The sequence below is a fragment of the Miniopterus natalensis genome, chromosome 15, assembly GCF_054644295.1.
Source record: "Miniopterus natalensis isolate mMinNat1 chromosome 15, mMinNat1.hap1, whole genome shotgun sequence".
Taxonomy (NCBI): domain Eukaryota; kingdom Metazoa; phylum Chordata; class Mammalia; order Chiroptera; family Miniopteridae; genus Miniopterus; species Miniopterus natalensis.
The window spans coordinates 52,915,349-52,939,409 of NC_142095.1; the positions used below are offsets into that span (position 1 = coordinate 52,915,349).

The following is a 24,061-nucleotide window of genomic DNA, read 5'->3' on the forward strand; positions in this document are numbered from 1 at the left end:
GCCTCAATTCCTCTTCCTGTAGGAAAAGCTCTCTAACGGGAGGAGCTTTCCTTTTTCTCTTCCCCCTTGTACCACGGGTAAAGACAACCAGTCGTCTAGATGGCATCTGGAAAACTATGAAATCCAGACCCAGAAGTCCTGAGACTACCACAAGCTATATGACCTCAAGCAAATGGTTTGCTGCGGTGGCCACCCCACTTAATGAAGCTTACAGTGAGAAATGGTGGGGAGCATTCTTTTTCAGAAAAATAATTTGCAAAGTGTATAACTCAGAATAAGAATACAGGAGCGTATAAAAAAAAGAATACAGGAGCATCAGTTTTTAAGATCTGCAAATATACTCTATGAGATACAGATAACACAAAGAAAAATAACCTAGTAGTACTAAAGCAAACTTATAACTATTGCCCTAACTTCATTAATTCAATATGAGAATGACTCTTCCATCCACATTCCAATTAGTTTTTTGCCAAAGTAAATGCCTGACTGTAAAAATGGAATGATGTTCTTTGTACTGGTCAGAATTTAGCATTTGTCTGGTATTTCAAATAAAAATTTACAGTCTTTATTATAATGAAAAACAAATAGAGACTAAGTAAAATACAGAATTATTTTAAAATAATATGCTAGCTTTCACTGATAAACTATATGGAAAAGAAATAAACCAGAAGGTGAAAGGTGAGAAAGAAATTAGTTATGAAAATCATGGACATTCACTGCAGTATAATTAAGAAAGTTCACAGCAACAATGATACTGAAAAGCCCAATTATGTTGTACTTGAAAAATTAAGAATGAAATTAGAAAATTTAATAAAAATTAGGTAGATGAACAAATATCTTACTTCAAGGAAGAGAAAAAACAGCCAAGTTAGACTAGAGTGAAAACTACATAAAAGCACACAAAGTGAAAACAACCTGCCTATTCAGGGAAAGGAAAGTTATGTCCAAGTTGGTAAAGCTGAAAAAAATTTTTCCAAAATAATCTGAAGACTTCCTGATAAACTTTTTCCTATCTCACTTCCCCTTTCCTATCTCACATTATCCCTTTTAAAAAATTACTATTATAACAATTATTAGAACCTAAGAATTTCAATCATTTCCTGCAACTTAAAATCAAAGGGAAAAAATGTTTAAGAGAAAGTCTAACACTTCCCATATCAACCTGAGGGCACCCTTCTACTTAATGAGATATGACCTTCTTTCTCGTTAAGAAGTGCAACTCAAAGAAATGGGATCCTAGCACAAGTTTCAACGTTCATTACATGCTTACAAAATCCTCACCCTCAAAGAAAAGAGAAAGATCTAAACCCACACAGACTATTTCAATTTAATTTTATTATGAAATCAATGGGAAATGGCAGCAGAGCACTTGATAAGCTCGATTAGCTGAAGGATTTAATGGAGTGATGATTGGCCATCATGACCTCAGGGGTTGAAGATTCAATCTCCCATCTGGAAAAATCTAAATTTCCAACACAAATGCTGACACCACCTGCTGAATATTATTAGGGGTTATCTTGAGCAGTCCCTAAGCATTTTCTTTACAACAGGTAATAGCTTCAAGATGTTTTATTTCACTCTGCAATATCATTGCTTCCCCACGAACAGAAATAAAAAATAAATTCCATATAATGGCTCACTTGAAACAGGCATTAAAGCCATACTAGAGCATTAATTGACCAATCACAGTAATAGTAAAAATATCATAGTCATTTTTCTTCTAAGTCACAAATGATATTGTGCCACCTTTTCTACAACACCTAAGAATCATTCCAATCAAGAGCTCTCTCTGTGTGTTCTCAATTAATAGTTTCTTGATTCTGAAATGGATACCTGGGCATGTGTGACAGGAATCAGGTCTATAGAACCCCTTCACAATGGAAAATTCACTGCATTTTTAAACTTAGTGTGGTTCTTTGAGTGAGGTGATAGGAAACTCTTTTTTAAAGTTTATCTTCCACTTGTGTTCAGGTATGTTACCAAGAATCATGTGATTCGGCTCTGAAGGTTGTATTTTTTTTACTCTGAATAATGGGTTCTGTAAGCCAGTGGTTAGCCAACGAACGCACAGTTCTGTGATTAGCAATGATTTGTGTGTGCGCACACACATGCACACTCACCCTGTAAGTAAACTATCAACAGGTTCCAATACCTAGTCTTGATATTTCATATTGCATAGTCAATAGTATAGCACTAAACACTTATAACTGCCTGTTCTAACATTTATTTATTTATTTAGTGAAATTAACTTTTCAACATCTGCAACTCCTCCATAAGCAAATTCCCTATGCTACCCATGTTGATCCAGTTACTTCTTAAAGTGTTTGGTAGCTAAATGGGGCTTCTCTTGCATTAAAACTTATCTCCCAGATTATTTCATTTTCTTCCTCTGGGGTAAGTAGGTATTCTGGAAATGGAAACATACAAAATTCATAAGTAATTCAAAACTTACTTGGCTTTCTGAATCCACACACAGTAGTCTGAGATGTAGAGATCATTTAAGATGTAAGCTGGGTCGCTTTCCTGAAAAATTTTGTGAATATCCAGTAGACACTTTAAAACTGCACTTTTACCTAAAGGAAATTAAAAAAAAAAAATCATCCTTAAGAAAATATATCTGATTTTTTTAAACTGAGAAACTCAGACACTGAGAGGTAATACATTTACAGAGGTTCCGATTTTTAATCATCCTTTAGAATATTTCTAATATTCCTTTATTGCATAAAATTATATCAGTACTGTTAGGTCCAAAGCTCATTATTTTTTCCTTAAGAATTATGAGTAAGCGTTATACTCTATTGCTACAGCTAATTAACTGTGGTTACAAAAACAAAAGCTATGAAACACAACTAAGTACATTAAACAAAAAGAAGTAATCCAAACGAAATGAATACTTAAATGCATCATAACTTCAATTAGATAATGTTCTTCTAATTTAAACTTTCAAAATGCCATTGGAAATTATATTTTAGTTTTCAACTTCTTTATTTCTTATGTCAGCACATTTTTGGTCAAGGAATTATCTAGTACTAAAATTTTTTCACCTTAAAGAGTGAAGAAAAGCCAGACTGAAAACTAAAATATCATAGCACTACTTCAAAAACAAGGCAACAAAACCACCTGGAAGAAAGCCACCAAGTACCACACTCTTGTTTATTCTCATTACTTCCTCCTAGTTGTTAAATGAACCTAATTTGAATCCCAACCAAAGCCTACAAAAAACCCTTTCACAACAACAATTTCCAAGGTGTTTCAAATTTCATGACATTCCCTGAAATTTATTAACCATCAGGCAAATTACTAAATGTATAGTGCTACCACTTTCTCTGATCTGTAAATACAACATTTTCAGTTTAACTGTTTCACTCTTATCTTTACGGTCCTAAAACATGAAAACACGCTATATTGATTTCATGAAGACACTAGATGTGTTGCCGTCAACGTTCCCCACCTAGCTTTTAGACCCAATAAAAGAATCATGAGCTAAATGAAATTTCAGGATGCCAAATTGTTGCTGCTAAATTTTTAACAGTTAACATTAGAAAGTAAGTTTCAAAAGAGCAGGGACTTCTGTTTTATTTAGTATAGAATCTCCAATACCTACAACAGAACCTTGCAGCAGCAGTTTTTCAATTTCAAAATTTAAGAATGAATGAATGAATGAATGAATGAATGAATGACATAGTAACTGCCCACTTAAACCCACTGTTTCTTTTCTTTTGGAAAAAAAAAAATATCTTTATTGATTTCAGAGAGAGGAAGGGAGAAGGAGAGAGAGAGACAGAAATATCAATGATGAGAGTCATTGATCAGTTGCCTCCTGCACGCCCCTGACTGGGGATCCAGCCTGTAACCCGGGCATGTGCCCTGACCAGGAATCAAACCTCCATCTCCTGAGTCCTAGGTCGATGCTCAACCACTGAGCCACGCCTGGCTGGGCAAGCCCATTGTTTCTTTTATCCCATAGCCCCACACCCCAAGTCCTAATGATTGTTCCTTGAAAATGCCCCTTGTAGCTACCCTTCTCCACCACTCCCTGACCACCTACCTCACTAATAATCTCATTATCTCATGCCTCGATTACAAATTCTTCTTCCTCCTTCCTCATATTACAGATGCTCTCCCTTTTAGTCCTGACACATTTTTATGCATTGCTTCCACAAATCCCCCCTGCACATACTTTCAAGGCTCTCTGGACTTGCTCAGTCTTTTTTGCAAATTGGTCCCCACACCTAGAATGCCTTTTCTTCTCCACTGCCCTAGTGGAGTCTCAGCCATCAGAGCTCTTTACTAGCCCCTGCAAAGGGAATAAGTGGAAGGGAAATTCAGCTGATCCTCCCCATAACCTCACCTGCTCATCTCACAGAAGCAGAACCTGAGGCTCAAGAACAGTAAGATACTCACAGTGTGACTGTGTTAAGGGCTCAGGATCCAAATTCTGGCCTTACTGGCTCCAGAGGCTCAGCCACGATGCTATGCTACCCACATGTTCTTGGCCCATTCAGTCTACATCACAACATTTTTTATTATTCAAGAGTTAATTAGGCAATAAGTTCAAAGCAGAAGCCATGCCTTTTTCAAAAATTTTATTTATATGGCTTCCTCATATGCAGCTGGAAAGAATGTCAATAAAAGCTTCATTGCTCAGTTGGTTAAGAGAAATAAACAGCAATGCACTGCTTAACAGGGACACACTGAGAAATGCAGCGAGGGGATTCTGTCATCATGTGGCGATCACAGATTGCATCTACACACACAAACCTGGATGGTCTCGCCTACTACAATGCCTAGGCTACATGCTACAGCCTATTGTTCCTGGGCTACAAGCTTCTGCAGCATGTAACTGTACAACACAAGATTAAATCAAGTGCGAGAGAAAATGATGCAATCCGTATTACCGGAAAGGGGACCTGGCCCTTGGCGGCTCTGCCTAGGGCCAGCCAGGGATAGTATGTGGGTTCTTGACTTTGTGCAGGAAAAATTTCACAACACGAGTCCAGATGACGATGAGGGAACATTTATTAAAACTGGGGACAGTAAAATAAGAAAGGGCTTAGCATAGAAGAAGCAACAGGAGAGCCTAGGCTGGGCTGCCCCGGCTCTCTGAGAAGTCAGAGAAAAGGAAGCCTTGGGGTCAGGTTCAGGGGACTAGCCTGCAACGAGCTGCTTCTGCCCATTTCTCCCCTGGTTGCAAGTCTCGTGGGGTCCCTTAGAGTTTAGGAGATGCGGGCCTGTGCAGGAAGAAGGGAGAGGAATGGTGGCTTTGGGGGAGGGGGGTGTGCTCCCCAAAGGGAGAGCACACTGGGTCCTTTGGCTGAGGCTTTCATTTCTTTCTTGAAGGCAGGAATCTTAAGGGAGGTCTCAGGGAAGGGTCTCAGTAGAATACTCATCAGCTTTCCAGGGGTGCTCTTTCAGGGTCCTGGTCTCCACCGACTGGTTGGTCCCAGGGCAGGGGATCATTAGTCAGTGTAGCTGGTCCTGAGGCAGCCAAGGCGCCATGTGTCTGGTTTTGCTGCTTTTCTGGGCCTGGAGCTAAAATACAACTGAGGCCTAGATGTTATCTTTAGGGAGGAAACATTCAGGGGTCTAAACCGCGTGACCAATGATATGCTGGGGTAGGACAGGTTACCCTGGGGGCAAGGCTCTTGTTTTCCCAGTTTTGCCCCTTGCTAAGTACCCCATGCTTCCTGCCCTGATGAGTTTCTGTACCTGGTCCATCTAACACAAACCATTTACTCTGAAGTGCCCTTGGTTTAGGGAAGATAGGATTTACTAGGTGGCTGCAAACTGCCGTTTAACAATCTGTCTGTTTTCCTGTTCCATTTGTCCTGGTTTATTGGCCTGTCTCAATCCATAGCAGTGGTGAGCATGAAATGTATGCGGCTGCTGCCAGCTTAACAAGTCATACTGTTTTACAGTAATTTTTTAATGAGTAGAAAAAGTATACTCTAAAATAGCAATAAAAAGTATAGTAAATACATAACCAGTAACAGTCACTTACGAGCATCCTCAGTCCTGGTCCTGTACATAGCTGTGCACTACCCTTTCACACCACGGGCGGCGCAGTCTGCTTGTTTCCAGCAGCAGCACCACAGGCATGTGAGCAGTGCACTGTGCTGCAAGATGACCATGGGTTCGAGATCACTGGCCTATAGGGATTTTTCAGCTCCATTACAATCTTACAGGATCTCCATCCGTTCTGGAAACATCATTCTTGGGTGCATGACCGTGCTTAGAAAGCCTAAAACTACATTTAATTAAGTCAAGGACAGAGCTCTAGCTTATTAAAGTGGCCCAGGATAACTATATCGAATGACTGGACCCCCTCCACCGCCAGGCCCACTGCAGGCCCCTTTCAATCACAAAGTGGGTACCATGAAGGCAGAGTTTGAAGACGTGAGGACGGAGCACAGCATGCTCTCAAAGGCTCCCTTTGGTTTAACTTCAACATCGCTTTGTAGGGACTTAACGCTTATGTCAACTAGCCTATGGTGAAACTGGTTTTCTTATACAGTGGCACCTTGGTTTTCCAACGTCTCCCTTAATGAACATTTCGGGTTATGAACGCCGTAAACCCGGAAGGAAATGCCTGTTTTCAACACGCCTTGGAGTTGAACATGCCCTGCGGCCCCCGCTGAGGGCGAAATCCTGAGGCCCGGCTGTTGGCTGTGGGTCCCTCGGTTTCTGGACGTTTCAGAGCTGGAACGGTCCCGGAACAGGTCACATTTGAAAACCGAGGCACCGCTGTGTGTCTTTCACTTCAAGTTACAGATGATGACATTAAGTGAGGACTTACTGTACAATCAAAACTCACAGCAGTGATGAAACCAAATAAGCTGTGTTATTCAAACGGAAAAAAATCAAGGGAGAACTAACTGTAAGAATTTTCTGAACAGTTTTAATTGCCATAGAGAAGAAAATACCAGGGCAAGCATATGCCAATCTCTCTCTCTCTCTCTCTCTCTCTTTTGGGGGGCAGGGTAAGGGGAAGTTTATTTTTATAACTACCAAGTTAATGCTTTAAAAGTCAACAATAAGTCTTTACAAGAAAAAAACAAACAACAAACCTATTCACGTGCAACTTGCATAAGCACCTCTACAGTGCGACACCCCAGCATACTGCCTCTCACAATCACACAGCTTGCTAATACTGTCAGGTTAACAGAAAATGCAGGATTTGGAGCTGGGCCTCCCTGCAAATAATTCAGTGAGTGAAGAAAAGGGGGTAGGTGTGCCAGCTTGGAGGAGTAGACGTGGGACTTAAAATGGGGTTGGTTTAGTGAATTAACAGAAAAAAAACTTATTTAGCTGGAGCAGATGGTTCAGGTAGGGAAACGGGGGAGTAAACAGATGAGTTTGGCGGAAGTCAAACTGTGATGAGGAGACCGATGCAATCGGACAGGACCGGTGAGAAGGCCTAAATGCAGGCGTCCCCAGTAGGAATAAAAGTCCCAACTCTAGAGATTTTTATCAAGAAAGGAGTGGAATTAAGGCTGAGTATTTAATGAGAATCCATAACCACCATTACCTAATGAAATTATATAGCTTCATTTAACAGACATGCCAAAAGTGAGGTTGCCCCTTTGCTAAGGGCCACAGGCAAATTTATTATCACAAAAGAATAATAATAAAAGAAATGTCAAAAGTATTCCATTTTTTTAATTTAAAGAGAAGTTACATTGTATTCGCATTTTTTTAAATTACCCTCACCTGAGGATATTTTTTCCATTGCTTTTCAGAGAGAGTGGGGGAGAAAGAAACATCGATGAGAGAGAAACACATCGATCAGTTGCCTCCGTACGCACCCAAGGCAGGCCAGGGATCGAGCCTACAACCGAAGTATGTGCCCTTGGCTAGAATCGAACCCAGGACCCTTTAGTCCGCAGGCTGACACTTTAACCACTGAGCCAAACCGGGTAGGGCTGTATTTGCATATTTTTATCTCTATTTTCTTTAAAACAAGACAAATACACATGGAAAAAAGTTATCTCTCTCTTTCTCTCTCTCTCTTTCTATATATATACATACACATATACATACACACACACACGTTTGTCTCTAGTAATTGAACAAATACGTGTGTACCTGATGTATGCCCAACGTTATTTTACATGAGGAATTACACTTGTTTATTCTTCTTTTTACTTCCCCTATTTTCCAAATTCTCCACAATAAACATTTATTTGTTCAACAAAAAGGTAGACATACTTGGTTATATAAACAATCCTTAAAATACTGAAAAAAAAATGCTAAAAATTTTAATTCATACTTGAACATTTTCTTTAAAATGTATTTTTGTACAACTGAGAAGCAATATTTAGATTAGGTGTTTTAGAAAATTATATTATACGGAAAGCAGTTTTGAAAAGGAAAGTGATACACTCTTCAAAAGCTATGTTTTAACTTTAAGTCCTTTTCAAACTATTTTGCAGGATGCTGTGTGACAAATAGGCCCTGGCTGGCATAGCTTAGTGTTTAGAATGTCAGCTCATGCACGGAAGGGTCAAGGGTTCAGTTCCTGGCCAAGGGGATGTACCTGGGCTGCAGATTGGATCTCCGTCCTGCTTTTTTTCTTTTGTACTGACTGTTCTTTTCTCTAAGGTTGTCAACAACTTATCTAACAACTATCAGCAAGGAGAAAACTGGCCCTCCTCCAGGCTGTCACATGGCCAGTGGACAGAAGCCTTTGGGGATTCAAAGTACCTGACTCCTATGTCCAGTCCTGGGCTCATCACACATCTTATGGGCATAAAAAACTGCTCAGGTCTAAATCCAACAGAATTATTTCTACTCAAAGACACTGCAAGGAAGCAGGAAAAAGAAGGTACCTGGCACAGTAACCACAGTAACTACTTTCGCTGCAGCACTGAAGTGCCTCTCCAGGACGTTCGATCTCCAGAGAGTTAGGATCAACTGGTTCCTTGCTTAAGCCAAGCAGGTCCATGCAGAAAGGCTTCTGGGTTCAAGCTCTCTTAATGAGAGTTTAAAACTAGTGGAAGTGGTTTAAAACTAGTATCCTGGTCTATAAAGGACAAGTGCGATGAATATTTTACCCCAGGGAAAATGACTCTCTAATAAAAGGGAAACATGACAACATAAACATGGAGGACAGTGACAAGCAGGTGGGCAGCAGACCTCATTTAACACATTATCTGGCTACGCACCCTCCAGCGTTCCTTTAAATACAGGGAAGGTAAACTAAGCAACGTGCTTTCCTGTTCTGGACAGATGTGGCATCTCAGGTTAATAGATCCTGAAACAGAGACAAGATCAAGCTGTTCTAAATGAGAACCCAATGGCTATTTGAAATCCCCCATGAGCAGACCAGACTTCACAATAATCTATCACTGACAGACCAGATCATGGTTGGAGGCCCTTAAGAAATGCCTCCCAGCTCTAGGAGATTATCAGAATAGTAAATGTTCTTCCCAGCTAAAACTCAGCATAGGTAAAATAATATAAATAGCTAACTCTATACAGTAAGAGCTAGAATTTTTTCAATCTATTGGTACATTATAGCTGCTATGTGGCTGTAGTTGTCTGGATATCTAGTTCTCTCCTTTAAAGTTTTTAACTACCCAAGCCAAAAAGCCAAAAAGAGTAAAATAAAAAGATGTGGTTATTCAAAATACCTAAAGAAAAGAACTGCTTGGTCTTTATTTGTAAAATCATCTCAGAATAAAAGCAAAAAAAGAATAAAAAGAAAACAAACAAACACTGCTATCATTTTACAATGTATAACTTAGTAGATACCTGGTTAGAATTCTGGGATTTTGATGAGACTACATTATGAAAAGGGATAATTTATGAATTTTTTCACATTAATTTTTATTGATCATTACACCATAAAACAGGATAACAGATGAACTGTGTCAAAATAATCAAAATTAAGAGAATGAAAATGCAGTAATTTGCTTTAACACCTGCCCTGTTAGGAAGTAACATAAAGCCAAGCCCCTAACAACACAAACATATGTTAAATTTACTATTATAAAAGCTTCTTAGTTCATTTAATTTTTTTATCCTCAGATGCAATTTTCTCAGATGCAATTTAAGTTCTTACATTTCTGAGTTGTAATAAGAAACACACACACTTGGAGCAATAATAGTTGTTATTTTGAGCACAAATTTATAGTCCTATATCAATTTTTAAATTATTTTGTTATTAAAATTACATATATTATCTGCATAGCCACAAACAAGATTAACACAAAACAACATATACTCTGTGACTGTTCCCATTGCCTGGATGCGCAGCCTCAAATCCAACCTTCATTTACTTGATGTTGCAAACTGGACATTACTTCCTCTAGGAACCAGGATCCAACTCTCCCCCGACTGGTTTAGGTGCTTCACAATTCCTGGCACAACAGTCTAATCTATTACAAAGCTAGAGGTTACCCACATGCTCTACACCAAGTACCTTCTACGTTGCATCATTTAATCCTACTATGTTAGGTACTTTCTTGCTTATTTCACAAATGAGGAACCTGAGTTCAAAGATTGGAAAGTCAGCCACTATGCAACAGATACAGTGTCAGTACGGACCACCTTGTGTGGCAAACTCCTTGACGAGAAAGACTACGGCTTTTCAATTTTCTTTCCTGGTCTAGAATGATGTCTAGCAAGTTGCATGATCCTATTCAATAACGGCTGGTTGTTGATGTAGTCTGGAGTACATGAGCCTCAGTTTAAAATCACCTGGCAACTGCTCAGTGAACACGTACCAGCTCTAACATCTTTGTGACCTACAGATTTAAGTTACTGTATGGTGACAAATACAGAGCACACAATCTGTTTGTGCATTTCCTCCTCATAGCTATTCCCTGACAAGAAAAGGGTGCAGGTGTGCCAACTTTCTTTCTGACATCACTCTACCATTGAAAGTTCAATGAAGAATTTTACCCAAGGCTGTTTTTGGCCTCTTCTGCCCTAGCAAGTCCCTGTTAGAGGTCCTGGTTGAAAGGATGTCCTGACGCTTCTTCTACGCTCCCCTACATTCACCTTTAAGAAGTGGTTGTGCTAGTTTAGAAATGCACGACCAGTTGAGGCCCCAGTGACTGCAATGGTCGACAGGCCCCCAGAGCGATGAAGGCTGGCTACGGTACGCCCCGGAACCTTTGCTGAGTGCCTCCGACCCAGCACTAGTGTACCAAGTTTGAATATTTAGCAATCTAGTGAACACCACTCGCCCCTACCAGGTGACTCCCTGAGAACCTACTCACATACACCAGAGGCTCTTTCGGTGACTGAACCAACAGGCAGAGGCACATCTTGGGGTGCATTGGGCCTTTGCTGATCTGTCCCCAGCCCGGTTTTGGTGGAAGCTGGCTTGGTGCACAGCTTAGACCCTCCCGTATGTGCCCAGGCCCAGCAGAGGCAGCCACAAACAGTGGATCACTCTGTAGCTCCAAAGAGGTAGGCCAGGCTGGTCACATGCAGCACCTGCACCAGAGTCCCTCCCAAGAGGTCCCAGAACCAAGACACCTGGTAGCAGGATTTAGCCCACATCAGAGCACGAGCTAACAAACTCCAAATGTGGCATCCCCCCAAATGGAAATCACAGCAGGCACCAGACCTCTATACAGTGTGGTTGGAGTAGAGCCTCACAGTCAGCCAGCCTGAGGGTCAACTGCACCCATGGACAGGCCAACAGCTATCAGGAGTCAACTACAACAGGAGGGCTAACATAACCCACACAAGGGACATTCCTAAAGCACCTAGCTCAGGGGATCGGGGAGACTGTACTACTGAGCCCCACCAAGATACTAACCTACATAAGGCTATAATAGCAAGACTGGGAGGCATGCAGATCTACCAAATACACAAAAACAAATGCAAGAGAGGCAGCCAAAATGAGGAGACAAAGAAGCATGCCCCAAATGAAAAAACAGGAGAAATCCCCCCCAAAAGAACTGAATGAAATGAAGGCAAGCAATCTACAAGATACAGAGTTCAAAACAACGGTTAAGAGGATGCTCAAGGAACTTAGTGAGATTGTCAACAAAGAGGCAGCAAGCATAAAAAAAGACATAGGAACCATTAAAAAAAAAAAAAAAACAGGCAGAAAGGAAGAACACAATATCTGAAATGAAGAATACACTAGAAGAATCAAATGAGTGATTTAGAAGACAAGGAAGCAGTAAACATCCAATCAGAACAGCAAAAAGAAAAGAAATTTTTTTAGTGAGGAGAGTTTAAAGGAACTCTTGGACAACATCAAGCATAACTCCATCTGCTTCATAGGGGTAACAGAGGTAGAAGAGAGCGCGCAAGAGATTGAGAATCTATTTGAAAAAATAATGACTGAAAATTTCCCTAACCTGGTGAAGGAAATAGGTATAGGAAGTGCAAAGAGTCCCAAACAATTTGAACCCAAAGAAGCCCACACCAAGAAACATCATAATTAAAATGACAAAGGTTAAAGACAAAAAGAGAATCCTAAAAGCAGCAAGAGAAAGCAAGTTGCCTACAAAGGAGGCCCGATAAGACTGTCAGCTTATTTCTCCACAGAAACATTTCAGGCCAGAAGGGAGTGGCAGGGAATAATGAATGAGATGAAAAGCGAAAACCTACACCCAAGATTACTCTACTGAGCACTGATACGTAAAACTGGAGAAATAAAGAGCTTCCCAGATAAGAAAAAGCAAGAGTTCATTACCACCATACCAGTATGGTAAGAAAAGTTAAAAGAACTTCTTAAAGAAGGAAAAAAGGAGAAACATATAGTTATAAAGAATAACATGGCAATAAATACGTACGTATAAAAGATCATGTAGAAGTAAATGGATTAAATATGCTAATCAAAAGACATAGGGTGACTGAATAGATATGAAAACAAGTCCCATAAATATTCTGTCTACAAGAGCCCCACCTCAGAACGAAAGATTCATACAGACTGAAAGTAAAGGGATAGTAAAAGATATTTCATACAAATAGAAACAAACAAAAAGCTGGGGTAGCAATACTTATATCAGACAAAACAGGCTTTAAAACAAAGGCTATAATAAGAGAGAAAGAAGGGCACTACATAATTAAAAAAGGATCCATTTAACAAGAGGATATAACCCTTGTAAACATTTGTGCACCCAACACAGGCACACCTAAATATACAGAACAAATACTGATGAACATAAAGAGAGGGGTTGACAGTAATAGTCATAGTAGGGGATTTTAACACCCTATTGACATCAAAAGATAAACCTTCCAGACAGAAAATCAACAAGGAATCAGCGGCCTTAAATGCCTCACCAGACCAGATGGAATGAATTGATATTTTCAGAGCATTTCAGCCCAAAGCAGCAGAACATACATTCTTTTCAAGTGCACATAGAACACTTTATAGGGTAGACCACATGTTAGGACACAAAACAAGTCTCAATAAATTTAAGAAGGTTGAAATTATGTCAAGCATTTTTTCCAACCATAATGGTATGAAACTAGAAATCAATTATGAGAAAGAAACTAAAAAACACACAGCACATAGAAGCTAAATAACATGTTCCTAAACAATGAATGGATTAGCAATGAGATCAAGAAAGAAATCAAATGTTGCCTTGAGACAAATGAAAATGAACACACAACAACCCAAAATCTGGAGGACACAGTGAAAGCAGTCCTAAGAGGGAAATTCACAGCAATACAGGCCAACCTCAAGAAGCAAGAAAAATCTCAAATAAACAATCTAACTTTACACCTAAAATACTAGAAGAACAACAAACAAAGCCCAAAGTGAGTAGAAGGAAAGAAATAATAAAGATCAGAGCAGAAATAAACAAAATAGAGTCTAACAAAACAATACAAAAGATCAATGAAACTAGGAGCTGGTTTCTCAGAAAGATAAACCTTTAACCAGACTCATCAAGAAAACAAGAGGATACAAACAAATAAAATCAGAAATAAAAGAGGAGAAGCAACAACTGACACTATAGAAATACAAAACATTTTAAGAAAATATTATCAACTATATGCTAACAAATTGGACAATCTGGAAGAAATGAATAAATTCCTGTAATCACACAATCTTCCAAAACGAATATAGAAGAAACAGAAAATATGAAAAGGCCGATCACAATTAACTAAATTGAAGTAGTGATAAATAAACTCGCAGCAAAACAAAATTCTGGACCAAAAGGCTTCACAAGTGAATTTCACCAAACTTTCAGAGAAGAACTAACACCTGTCCTTTTCAAATTATTCCAAAAAGTTCAAAAGGAGAAATGACTCCCAAGCTCATTTTACGAGGCCAGCATTATCCTAGTTCCAAAACCAGATAGATGCTACAATAAAAAAAATAAAATTACACGCCAATATTCCTGATGAACATAGATGCAAAAATCCTCAACAAAATATTAACAAAATGAACTCAGCAATACCTTTAAAAGATCATAACCATAATCAAGTGGGATTTTTTCCTAGTATGCAAGGTTGGCACAATACCCTAAAATCAATTATGTGAGAATACACCACATGAACAAAATGAAGAATCTAATCACATGACTAATCAACAGATGCAGGAAAAGCATTTGACAAAATCTAGCACCCAGTCCAGCCAGTGTGGCTCAGCAGTTGAGCATTGACCTAGGATCCAGGAGATGGAGGTTCAATTCCCAGTCAGGTTTTGGGCTCGAACCCCAGCAGAGGGCATGCAGGAGGTGGCCGGTCAATGACTCTCTCTCATCATTGATGTCTCTCTCTCTCCCTTCCTCTCTCTGAAATCAATAAAAATATATTAAAAAAATAATCCAGCACCCACTTATGATAAAAACTCTCAGCAAAGTGGGAATACAGAGAACATACCTCAATATAATAAAGGTCAGATATGATAAACCCACAAGTAACATCATACCTGACAGGCAAAAACTAAAAGCATTTCCCTTAAGGTCAGGAACAAGACAAGAATGTCCGCTTTCACTTTCTTATTCAACAAAGTACTAAAAGTACTGTCCACAACGATCACACAAGAAATAAAAGGCATCTAAATTGGAAAGGACGAAGTAAAACTGTCATTTTTGATGACATGATACTATATATAGAGAACCCTAAAGACTTCAACAAAAAGCTACTATAATTGATAAATGAACTCAAAAAAGTAGCAGGATACAAAATTAATATTTATAAATTGGTGGCATTTTTATATACCAATAATGAACTATCAGAAAGAGAAACTAAAAAACACTCCCATTTACAACTGCATCAAAAAAAAAAAGAAATACCTAGGAATAAATTTAACCAAGGAGGTAAAAGACCTGTACTTGGGAAACTGTAAGACACTGACAAAAGAAACTAAAAAAACCAGAAATAAATGGAAGCACGTACTGTGTTTATGGATTGGAAGAATTAACATCATTAAAATGTCCATACTACTCAAAGCAATCTATAGATTCCATGCAATTCCTATTAAAATACCAATGGCATATTTCACAGACTAAGGACAAGTAAATCCAAAAATTTATATGGAACAACAAAAGACCCCAAATAGACACAGCAATCTTGAGAAAGAAGAAAAAAGTTAGTGGTATCATGCTACCTGATATCACACTATATAACAAGGTGATAGTAATAAAAAATTCATGGTACCGGCATAAAAAGAGACATATAGATCAATAGAACAGAATAGAGTCCAGAAAGAAACCCGTGCCTATGTGTTCAATTAATATTTGACAAAGGAAGAACTTACAATGGGGTGAAGACAGTCTATTCAATAAACAGTGATGGGAAAATTGGACAAATACATGCTATGAAAATGAAACTAGACCCCCTTCTTATACCATGTACAAGAATAAACTCAAAATGTGTTAGACTTAAATGTAAAACTCGAAACCATAAAACTCCTAAAAGAAAACAGAGGCACTAAAATCTATGACATTTCTCTTAGTAATATTGTCTCATATTTCTCCTCAGGCAAGGGAAACAAAGGAAAAAATAAATGTTACTACATCAAACTAAAATGTTTTTGACAGCAAAGGAAACTATCAACAAAACAAAAATAATCTGCTGAAAGGGAGAAGATATTCACCAATGATACACCCGATAATGAGTTAATATCCAAAATTTATAAAGAACTCATACAACTGAACCCACCCCCAAAATAAAATCCAATTAAAAAATAGGCAGAGGACCTAAATAGACACTTCTCCAAAGAGGACATACGGATGGTCTATAGACACATGAAAAGCTGCTCAGCCTCACTAATCATCAGGGAAATGCAAATTAAAGCCATGAGATATCACCTCACTCCTGTCAGAACGGCTATCATCAAGAAATCAACAAACGAGTGTTGGTGACAATGTGTTAGAAAAGAGAACCCTCGTGCACTGTTGGTGGGAATGCAGACTGGTGCAGCCGCTATGAAAATGGTGTAGAGGGTCGTCAAGAAATTGAAAATGGAGCTGCCTTATGACCTAGCAATTCCACTTCTGGGACTATATCTGAACAAACCTAAAACACTAATTCAAAAGAATATATGCACCCCTATGTTCATTGCAGCATTATTTACAATAGCCAAGGTATGGAGCAATCCAAGTGCCCATCAATAGATGAGTAGATTAAAAATCTGTGGTGCATGTATACGATGGAATACTAGTCAGCCATAAAAAAAGAATAAAATCTGACCATTTGGGACAGCATGGATGAACCTAGAGAGTATTATGCTAAGAGAAAAAAATAAGTCAAAGACAAAAACTATATGATTTCACTTACATGTGGAATCTAAAGAACAATATAAACAAACAAACAAAACAGAAACAGACTCATAGATACATAGAACACACTGATGGCTGCCAGAAGGAAGGAGTTGGGGGACAGGTAGAAAAGGTGAAGGGATTGAGAGGTACAGATTGGTAGTCACAAAACAGTCATGGGGATGTGAAGTGCAGCACAGGGAATAGTCATTAATACTGTAGTAACTATGCATGGTGCCAGGTGGGGACTGGAAATACTGGGGAAAACACTTTGTAAAGTATATGATTATCTAACCACTATTCTGTACATCTTAAACTAAAACAAAATAATATTGAATGTAAACTGTAATTGAAAAAAATATATATATACATATATAAAGAATACATGGCTGATATCATTAAAGCTACATAATGGTGGCATGACTAATTTCAGTTTCTTTACAGACAGTTAAGAGTGAGGCATCCTAGCTCAAGGCAGAACATTAAAACAAGCCCATCCGTACAGTAAGTACAAAAGGAGAAAGGTTAAGGAGTTGAACATGCATGGAAAAAAAAACTGTGGAAACAGCTGCTATCTAAACCTGGATTTTAAAAACTCCATATGCATCTACAACTTCCTAATCCTGTGGCTGTAATTTTATGTCAACTATTCTACCTTATGGCTACAGCATGTTGCTCAATGCTTGGTGGTAGCTCAATTTAAATTATTTTTATTGTTGCTTTAATTAAGACTAGTAACCATTTTCCCTATAGATATTAATATTAAAAGTTTGACTTATTTTTTGGAATTATCTTAGTTTTGAATTGGAAAAACTAAAACTGTGCACGAAATCAGAAGGAAGAAATATACAGAAAGAAAGACAACTAGATTCTTCAGAAGGTTCGTGAATGGAAATAAACACAATGAGATTAGACTGATCTGAAATACTTATCAGTATAAAACGGTCGAAGGAAAGGAGGTAAACTCTCACTGCTGAATGGCTGGCATACTGGTAGCACTGAATCATGCTTCTCTACATTTTAATCAATGCGTGGTAAATTAGTAAAAATGATTAATTTATATTAAAAGGTTACACGACAATTTTGATTATGAAATTAGATCTTAAGATTCTAGTCCCACCCTGGCCAGTGTGGCTCGGTGGTTAGAGAGTTGGCCCGAGGACTGAAAGGACATGGGTTTGAGTCCCAGTCAAGGGCACATACCTGGGTTGCAGGTTCGCTCCCTGGCCCCAGTTGCGGTGAGTGTGGAGGCAACCAATTGCTGTGTCTGCCTCTCCCTCTCCTCCCCCATCTCTCCCTTCCACTCTAATAAAATCAATGAAAAAATAGCCTCAGGTAAGAATTAACAAAAAAAGATTCCCAAATTCTAAAAGGCTAAAAAAAGATCATTAAAAAGCTAAGCATAAATAATCTTGTGCAGGTCTTAGCTAATTTCTCTATAAAGTTAAAATGATATTAAGCCAAGGATCTGTTTGCTCTTGTTGACACGTCTTAGCTGTTCGGTAGTTAATCTGAACCTGTTTCCACATAGGTGAACTGAGGGATGCTTCAGAACTGCCATGGGATTAGATGAGATCAACAGGTAAACAAGCTGTAGATGATAAAGGGAAGGACAAAAGCTCACACAGGATCAAGGGCCCTGGGTCTCCCTCCCCACACCCTTCTTCCTCCACACCACTAACTGGTGCTCTAGTTCAGACATTACCTGTCCCCAAACTACTTGGTTTCAGGCAAGAACAGTGGTCTCCTCTCTTCTCTATACCCCACTAGTCTCACCCCTTTCAATGATGCGATCCTTGGTGTTACTGCCAGGCAAATGGGATTTCACAGACCACACCACCAAACTCTCCACTGGTCACTCCCTGAATCAGACCAAATCTGTCCACCAGCCACTGCAAGCTGTCCACAACCCTGCTCCAACACGCACCACTTCCACCCCTTCCCTACAATTCCCTTTCACATCCCAGGCCTCCAAACAAATCAGAATATTTGCCATTTCTTAGACATATACGACTTTTATTTCCCTCTCTCTGATCTTCTTTACCTCCCACTTTCTCGGGGAATACCTACTTCCACTCCTCTTTTCTAAATCCTACACATTCCTTAAGTAGTAACTACCACTGCACCTCACTCATTAGGCCTATGCTGTTTGCTTCTTCCATGCCAAGCCCGTCCCTACACCCATACTCAAAAGCACCCAATGAAGTCAGAGTGAAGTGTGCTACTGGAATCCCACGATGCACTCTCCACCCTGACAGGCTCTGGCTGACAACAGTAATAGGAAGTAGGAAGTGAGTGGAAAGAGAAGTAAGGGATCTTTTGTTTTGTTTAGTTTTTTTGTTTTTCAGGTTTCTGAGAGAATGCAGGACATCTCCTACCTCCTTCCACAGCCTAATCTGGGAACCCACACAGGGCTGAGACTCAGTCTCCAGGTAGGGTTGAAGGAGCTTGGACCTGGTGCAAGCCTTCAACGCAGCTGGAAATGAGCAAGTCCAAGAGGGCATGAGAAACAGCGGGCACTTAGCTTTTTGTAGAGTAGAAATAAAAACTAATGACCCACAGAGGCTGACTTAGGCTCACAGAATTCCCATGGCTCATGAAGTATTATTTTCAATCTTTACAGTGCCTTTCATACTTAAACTTTTGAAAAACTTTGTATTAAAGATCATTGCTTTCTACTTCTTTTTAAGTTCCACAACTTAGCAATTCTACATATCCATATGACAACAAGCAGCTACAGACAGGGCATGTATGTCTCCAGTTCAAACAGGCCTCACTACCCCCGAGTTTCTCAAAGCCTGCCATCTTCACTCACTCAGTCACTCACTCACTCGGCCAAGTAGGCATCTCAGTTTGCTTCTCCTAATGTTAAGAGACCCACTCTAATGGAAACCAATTAGATCAGCCACATCCCACCCAGTGAGGAGGTGAAAGCAGCTGAAATGATCCCCTTCAACATTGGCTGTTATTTAGGATCGAAGGCAGCCAAAGCTCCCTCCAAAAGGGCTCCCTTCCAACATTGTATAGACACCTAGAGCAAGTCTAGGCACATTTTTTTCTATAAAAGAGCCAGAAAGTAAATATTTTGGCTTTGTAGGTCACAAAATCTGTTGTAACTCTGCCATTATATCACCAAAGCAGCCACAGACATTATGTAACGAACAAGCCTGCCTCACAATAAAGCTGGAGTTGTGGGCATTAAAATCCGAGTTTCATATAATTTATGTCATGAAATACTACTTTTATTTTTTTCAACATTTAAAGATTTAAAACAGCATTTTTAGCTCACATGCTATATAGAATGGATTTGACCCATGGGGGGGCAAATAAGGTATTTTCTCAAGAGACTTTCTCTTTTGCATCTTATATTTACATATTTTGTATCTTATCTTTTGTCTTATCATTCCTGTTACATAATAACCTTCTTAAGAACTAAGACCAAGTCATACACATCCTTATAACTCTTTTGCTCATTCTGTTATATATTTCCCCCTATCCATGAGGAATATGTTACAAGACCCCAGTGGATTCCTGAAACTGCAGATAGTAATGAACCCTATATATACTATGTTTTTCCTGTAAATAAATACCTATGATAAAGTTTAATTTATAAACTAGGCAATTTCATGAAGAGAAGATTCGTTTTTACAGTAAAATCTTAGCAACCTTAGCATATTTTTTTCTTTCCTTACTGAGAAGTTCTTTTCACCTTTTAACTCAAAGGAAGCACTTTATAGCTTCTCTTTGGCACACCTGAATTCCAGCATCACTACTCTTGCACTTAGGGGCCATTATTAATTAAAATAAGGCTTGAACAGCTGATCTGATGACCTAGAAGGCTATTAAGTGACTAATGGGCAGGGAGCATACACAAGACAAAGGAATGAGTCGAGTTTACCAGGACAGAGAGAGATTTCATCACGCTACTCAGAACAGTACGCAATTATCTCGAAACTGACTTAGCCCAGGTGGCATGGCTCAGCGGTTGAGCGTCAACCTAGGATCCAGATCTTGGTTCGATTCCTGGTCAGGGCACATGCCCGGGTTGCGGGCTCTATCCCTGTAGGGGGCGTGAAGGAGGCAGCCAATCAGTGACTCTCATCATTGATGTTTCTCTCTCTCCCTCTCCCTTCTCTCTGAAATCAATAAAGATATATTTTTTAAAAAGCCAAAAAACTTTTAAAAGCCATAATTTTCAAACCATGAAACTAACCACTTGGGTTTTTTTTACATTGCTCAGCTCAGAAACTGCAGAAATTAACAAAACTTATTTTTTAAAAAAATATCTTTATTGATATATTTTTCTAAGAGAGAGAGAGAGACAGAAACATCAGTCTCTCAATGATGAGAGAGTCATCATTGATCAGCTGTCTCCTGCATGTCTCCGACTGGGGATCGAGCCTGGAACCCGGGCATGTGCCCTTACTGGGAATCGAACCCGCGATCTCCCGGATCAACCGCTGAGCCACACCCGGCCGGTAACAAAACTTATTTTAAATAAATAGTACAGGAAATACAACGTAGATTTAAAGTGGATATACAGTTGACCGTTGAACACATGAGTTTGAACTGCGTGGGTCCACTTATATATGAATTGTTTTCAATAAATATATTGAAAAATTTTTTGGATTTACCACAATTTCAAAAACTCACAGATGTAAATAAATATTTTTTTGCATTATCTTTTCATTTTTGATATCTAATATTAGTAACCTAACATCTACAGTGTCTTGTATTATATATAAGACAATACTAATGTAGGGACTGACTGACAATTCATCTTATAAACAGCTGAGGTAAACTTATGGTATCAATAAATATAATACAGTACTGTAAATGTATTTTCCTTATGATTTTCTTAACATTTTCTTTTCTCTAGCTTACTTTATTATAAGAGTATAGCATATATCGCCCAGCTGGGTGTGGCTCAGCAGTTGAGCGTCGACCTAGGATCCAGGCGATCAGGGTTCGATTCCCGGTCAGGGCACATGCCCGGGTTGTGGGCTGCAGCCGATCAATGACTCTCTCATCATTGATGTTTCTCTCTCTCTCTCCCTCTCCTTCCCTCTCTCTGAAATCAATAAAGATATATTTAAAAAATAATAATAATAATAATACAGCATATAATCCATATAACATATAACATATGTGTTAATGGACTATTTATGTTAGCAGTATGGCTTTCAGTCAACAGTATACTATTAATAGTTAAGTTCTGGGGGAGTCAAAGTTATATGCACATTTTCTACTGTGCATCCCTAACCCTTGCATTGTTCAAGGGTCAACTGTATGTATAAGTATTTAAGAGATCAGCAGATTTTGAGCAGTTACTCACCAGTAAGCATTGCGATATAACTCAACTTTCCAAAGAACATAATACTCTAAGATACCAGAAGTAATTCTTTTTTCTTTTTTTTGCATCAGAATAATCATAAGCTCTGTGTGTGGCAATTAAAAGGCAATTTATTATTTGTAAACCACATAAGAAATGCTGCCCCCTACAATGTATTTTAAGAGAACAAAGAATGCTGTATATAAATGTAACCTAGAAATTTTTACAAGAGCAATTTAAAAAATTTCAGTGATTAACAGGTTAGAGGAAAAAGAATTCTAGAGAGACAACTGGAATCTGATTTTTTACTCTTTAATATTTATGCTCATATACCATATCCGTATATACAGAAGTGTATGTATAAACCCACAAATGTTCTGAGGATAAATAATATAGATAAATAAGAAAAATATGCCAATTTAAGAGTATGGGAATACAGATTTGGGCTCTGAGGAAGAGATGAGAGTAAAAGAAATTTCTTTGCCTTGTGGAAGAAAAATTCCTGTAGGGAGAGTGAAGCTAAGGGTTGGTTTGTCATTGCCTCCCAGCAGAGTCTCTCCTCCCCATCAGAGTTCAGCTGGAGCTGATTCCAGCGCTCTGACATCCCCTCTTTCTTAGATTACTTGTTATGCAAGGAAGTGGTAAGCAAAAGCAGGTATATTTGATTTGAATTCAATGCTATTTAAATTTCCTGAAATCACTATGATTTTTCCATCCTTAGAAACATTTTAATTGCAATGGGGACCTGACTAAGAAGCAAAATGATCAAGAACAGTTTAGAATGAGGGAGAAAAGAGAGTAAGAATTATCATCTCCTGGGTGGGGAGCGGGGAATTCAGTGATAATATTAAAGAAGTAAAGAAATCAATTCTGACCAGTTAAGTCAGGCAGGAAAGGAACTATCAACTAGTTTTAAAGGCTGTAGGGCAAATCTCAGGGTCACCCAGCACATCAACTCCACATTTCCATTAATGAAACTGATAGTGTTGTAATTAGCTAGTTATTAATAACAGGAAAGAAGCAAAGGGGGAAGCCACACGTTACAGGCATGTCATCTGGGCAGCTTCACCAGGAAGCTGCAACTCTGTAGTCCCCAGGGAACCACCAGTCTATTCCCTGCAAAACACTGGGAGAAAGGATCCAAGAAAGGGAAGATAGAGGCATGCCCAGTAAAGACGGATGGCACAGGGAAGGCACTTGCCTGTCAATCACACCCGGGCACAGACATAATTGCCAGAGCGGGCGTGGCTCCTGCAAGTATGCCAAAATTTGGGAATACATAATCCCCCAAACAAAGGAATTCTCTCTCTTGGTGCTCCCTGCTCTTGTGCTTGACTCTTGACTTGTGGGGCTCTTCTGCTCCTGCTTCCTTGCATTTGCTCCTATGGCCCATGGTCCTGCAGGCCCCACTTGCAATGGACTAATGGACTGTGGCCCTGCAGACCCCACATGCAGTGGACTAATGGACTGCGGCCCTGCAGACCCCACATGCAGTGGACTAATGGGCTGCGGCCCTGCAGACCCCACATGCAGTGGACTAATGGGTTGCGGCGGGAAACACAAGCTAAGCTACCTGATGGTGGGGTGGACCCAGCTGCAACATGGAACGGAAACTCTGGACACTGGCTCTGATTTTAGCTCTGCGGAAACCCCAGCTACACTTCTTCTATACTGGACTAAGGGAGATGGAACTTTGGAAACCCAGGGACGTAATTCCACACAAATAAAAATCACTCATCCTCCTGTGCGAGTCTCAAATTCTTTTTTTGGGCTATCCCAAGAATTACACCCCCACAGCAACTGGGGGAGACGAGGCCCGCTTCCCTCAGTTAACAAAACTATGCTATTCCGCGACCTTCCTCATGCTGCTCACTCACAATATTTAGGACACCTCCCTCCACCCTTCACTGTCTAAATACTACCCATCCTTTTGGGCCCAGGTCAAATCTCATGCCCTCGATTAGGCTTTCTCTGGTCCCCAGTGAAACGCCCCCCTGCCCCTTTTTGCGCCCCTCTGCCCCTTTAACAAAGGCAACTCCACTGTCTA

At 39.4% G+C, this 24,061-nt stretch overlaps 1 protein-coding gene across 1 annotated transcript in view; it reads right to left on the reverse strand.

The window, feature by feature from the left end:
• SHQ1 (SHQ1, H/ACA ribonucleoprotein assembly factor) overlaps positions 1–24,061 on the reverse strand; it is a 107,449-nt gene that overhangs the window by 38,278 nt on the left and 45,110 nt on the right. Inside the window, exon 10 of the mRNA XM_087825138.1 lies at positions 2,453–2,573. Coding sequence (XP_087681264.1) covers positions 2,453–2,573 — 121 coding nt within the window. The remainder of the gene's footprint in view (positions 1–2,452; positions 2,574–24,061) is intronic.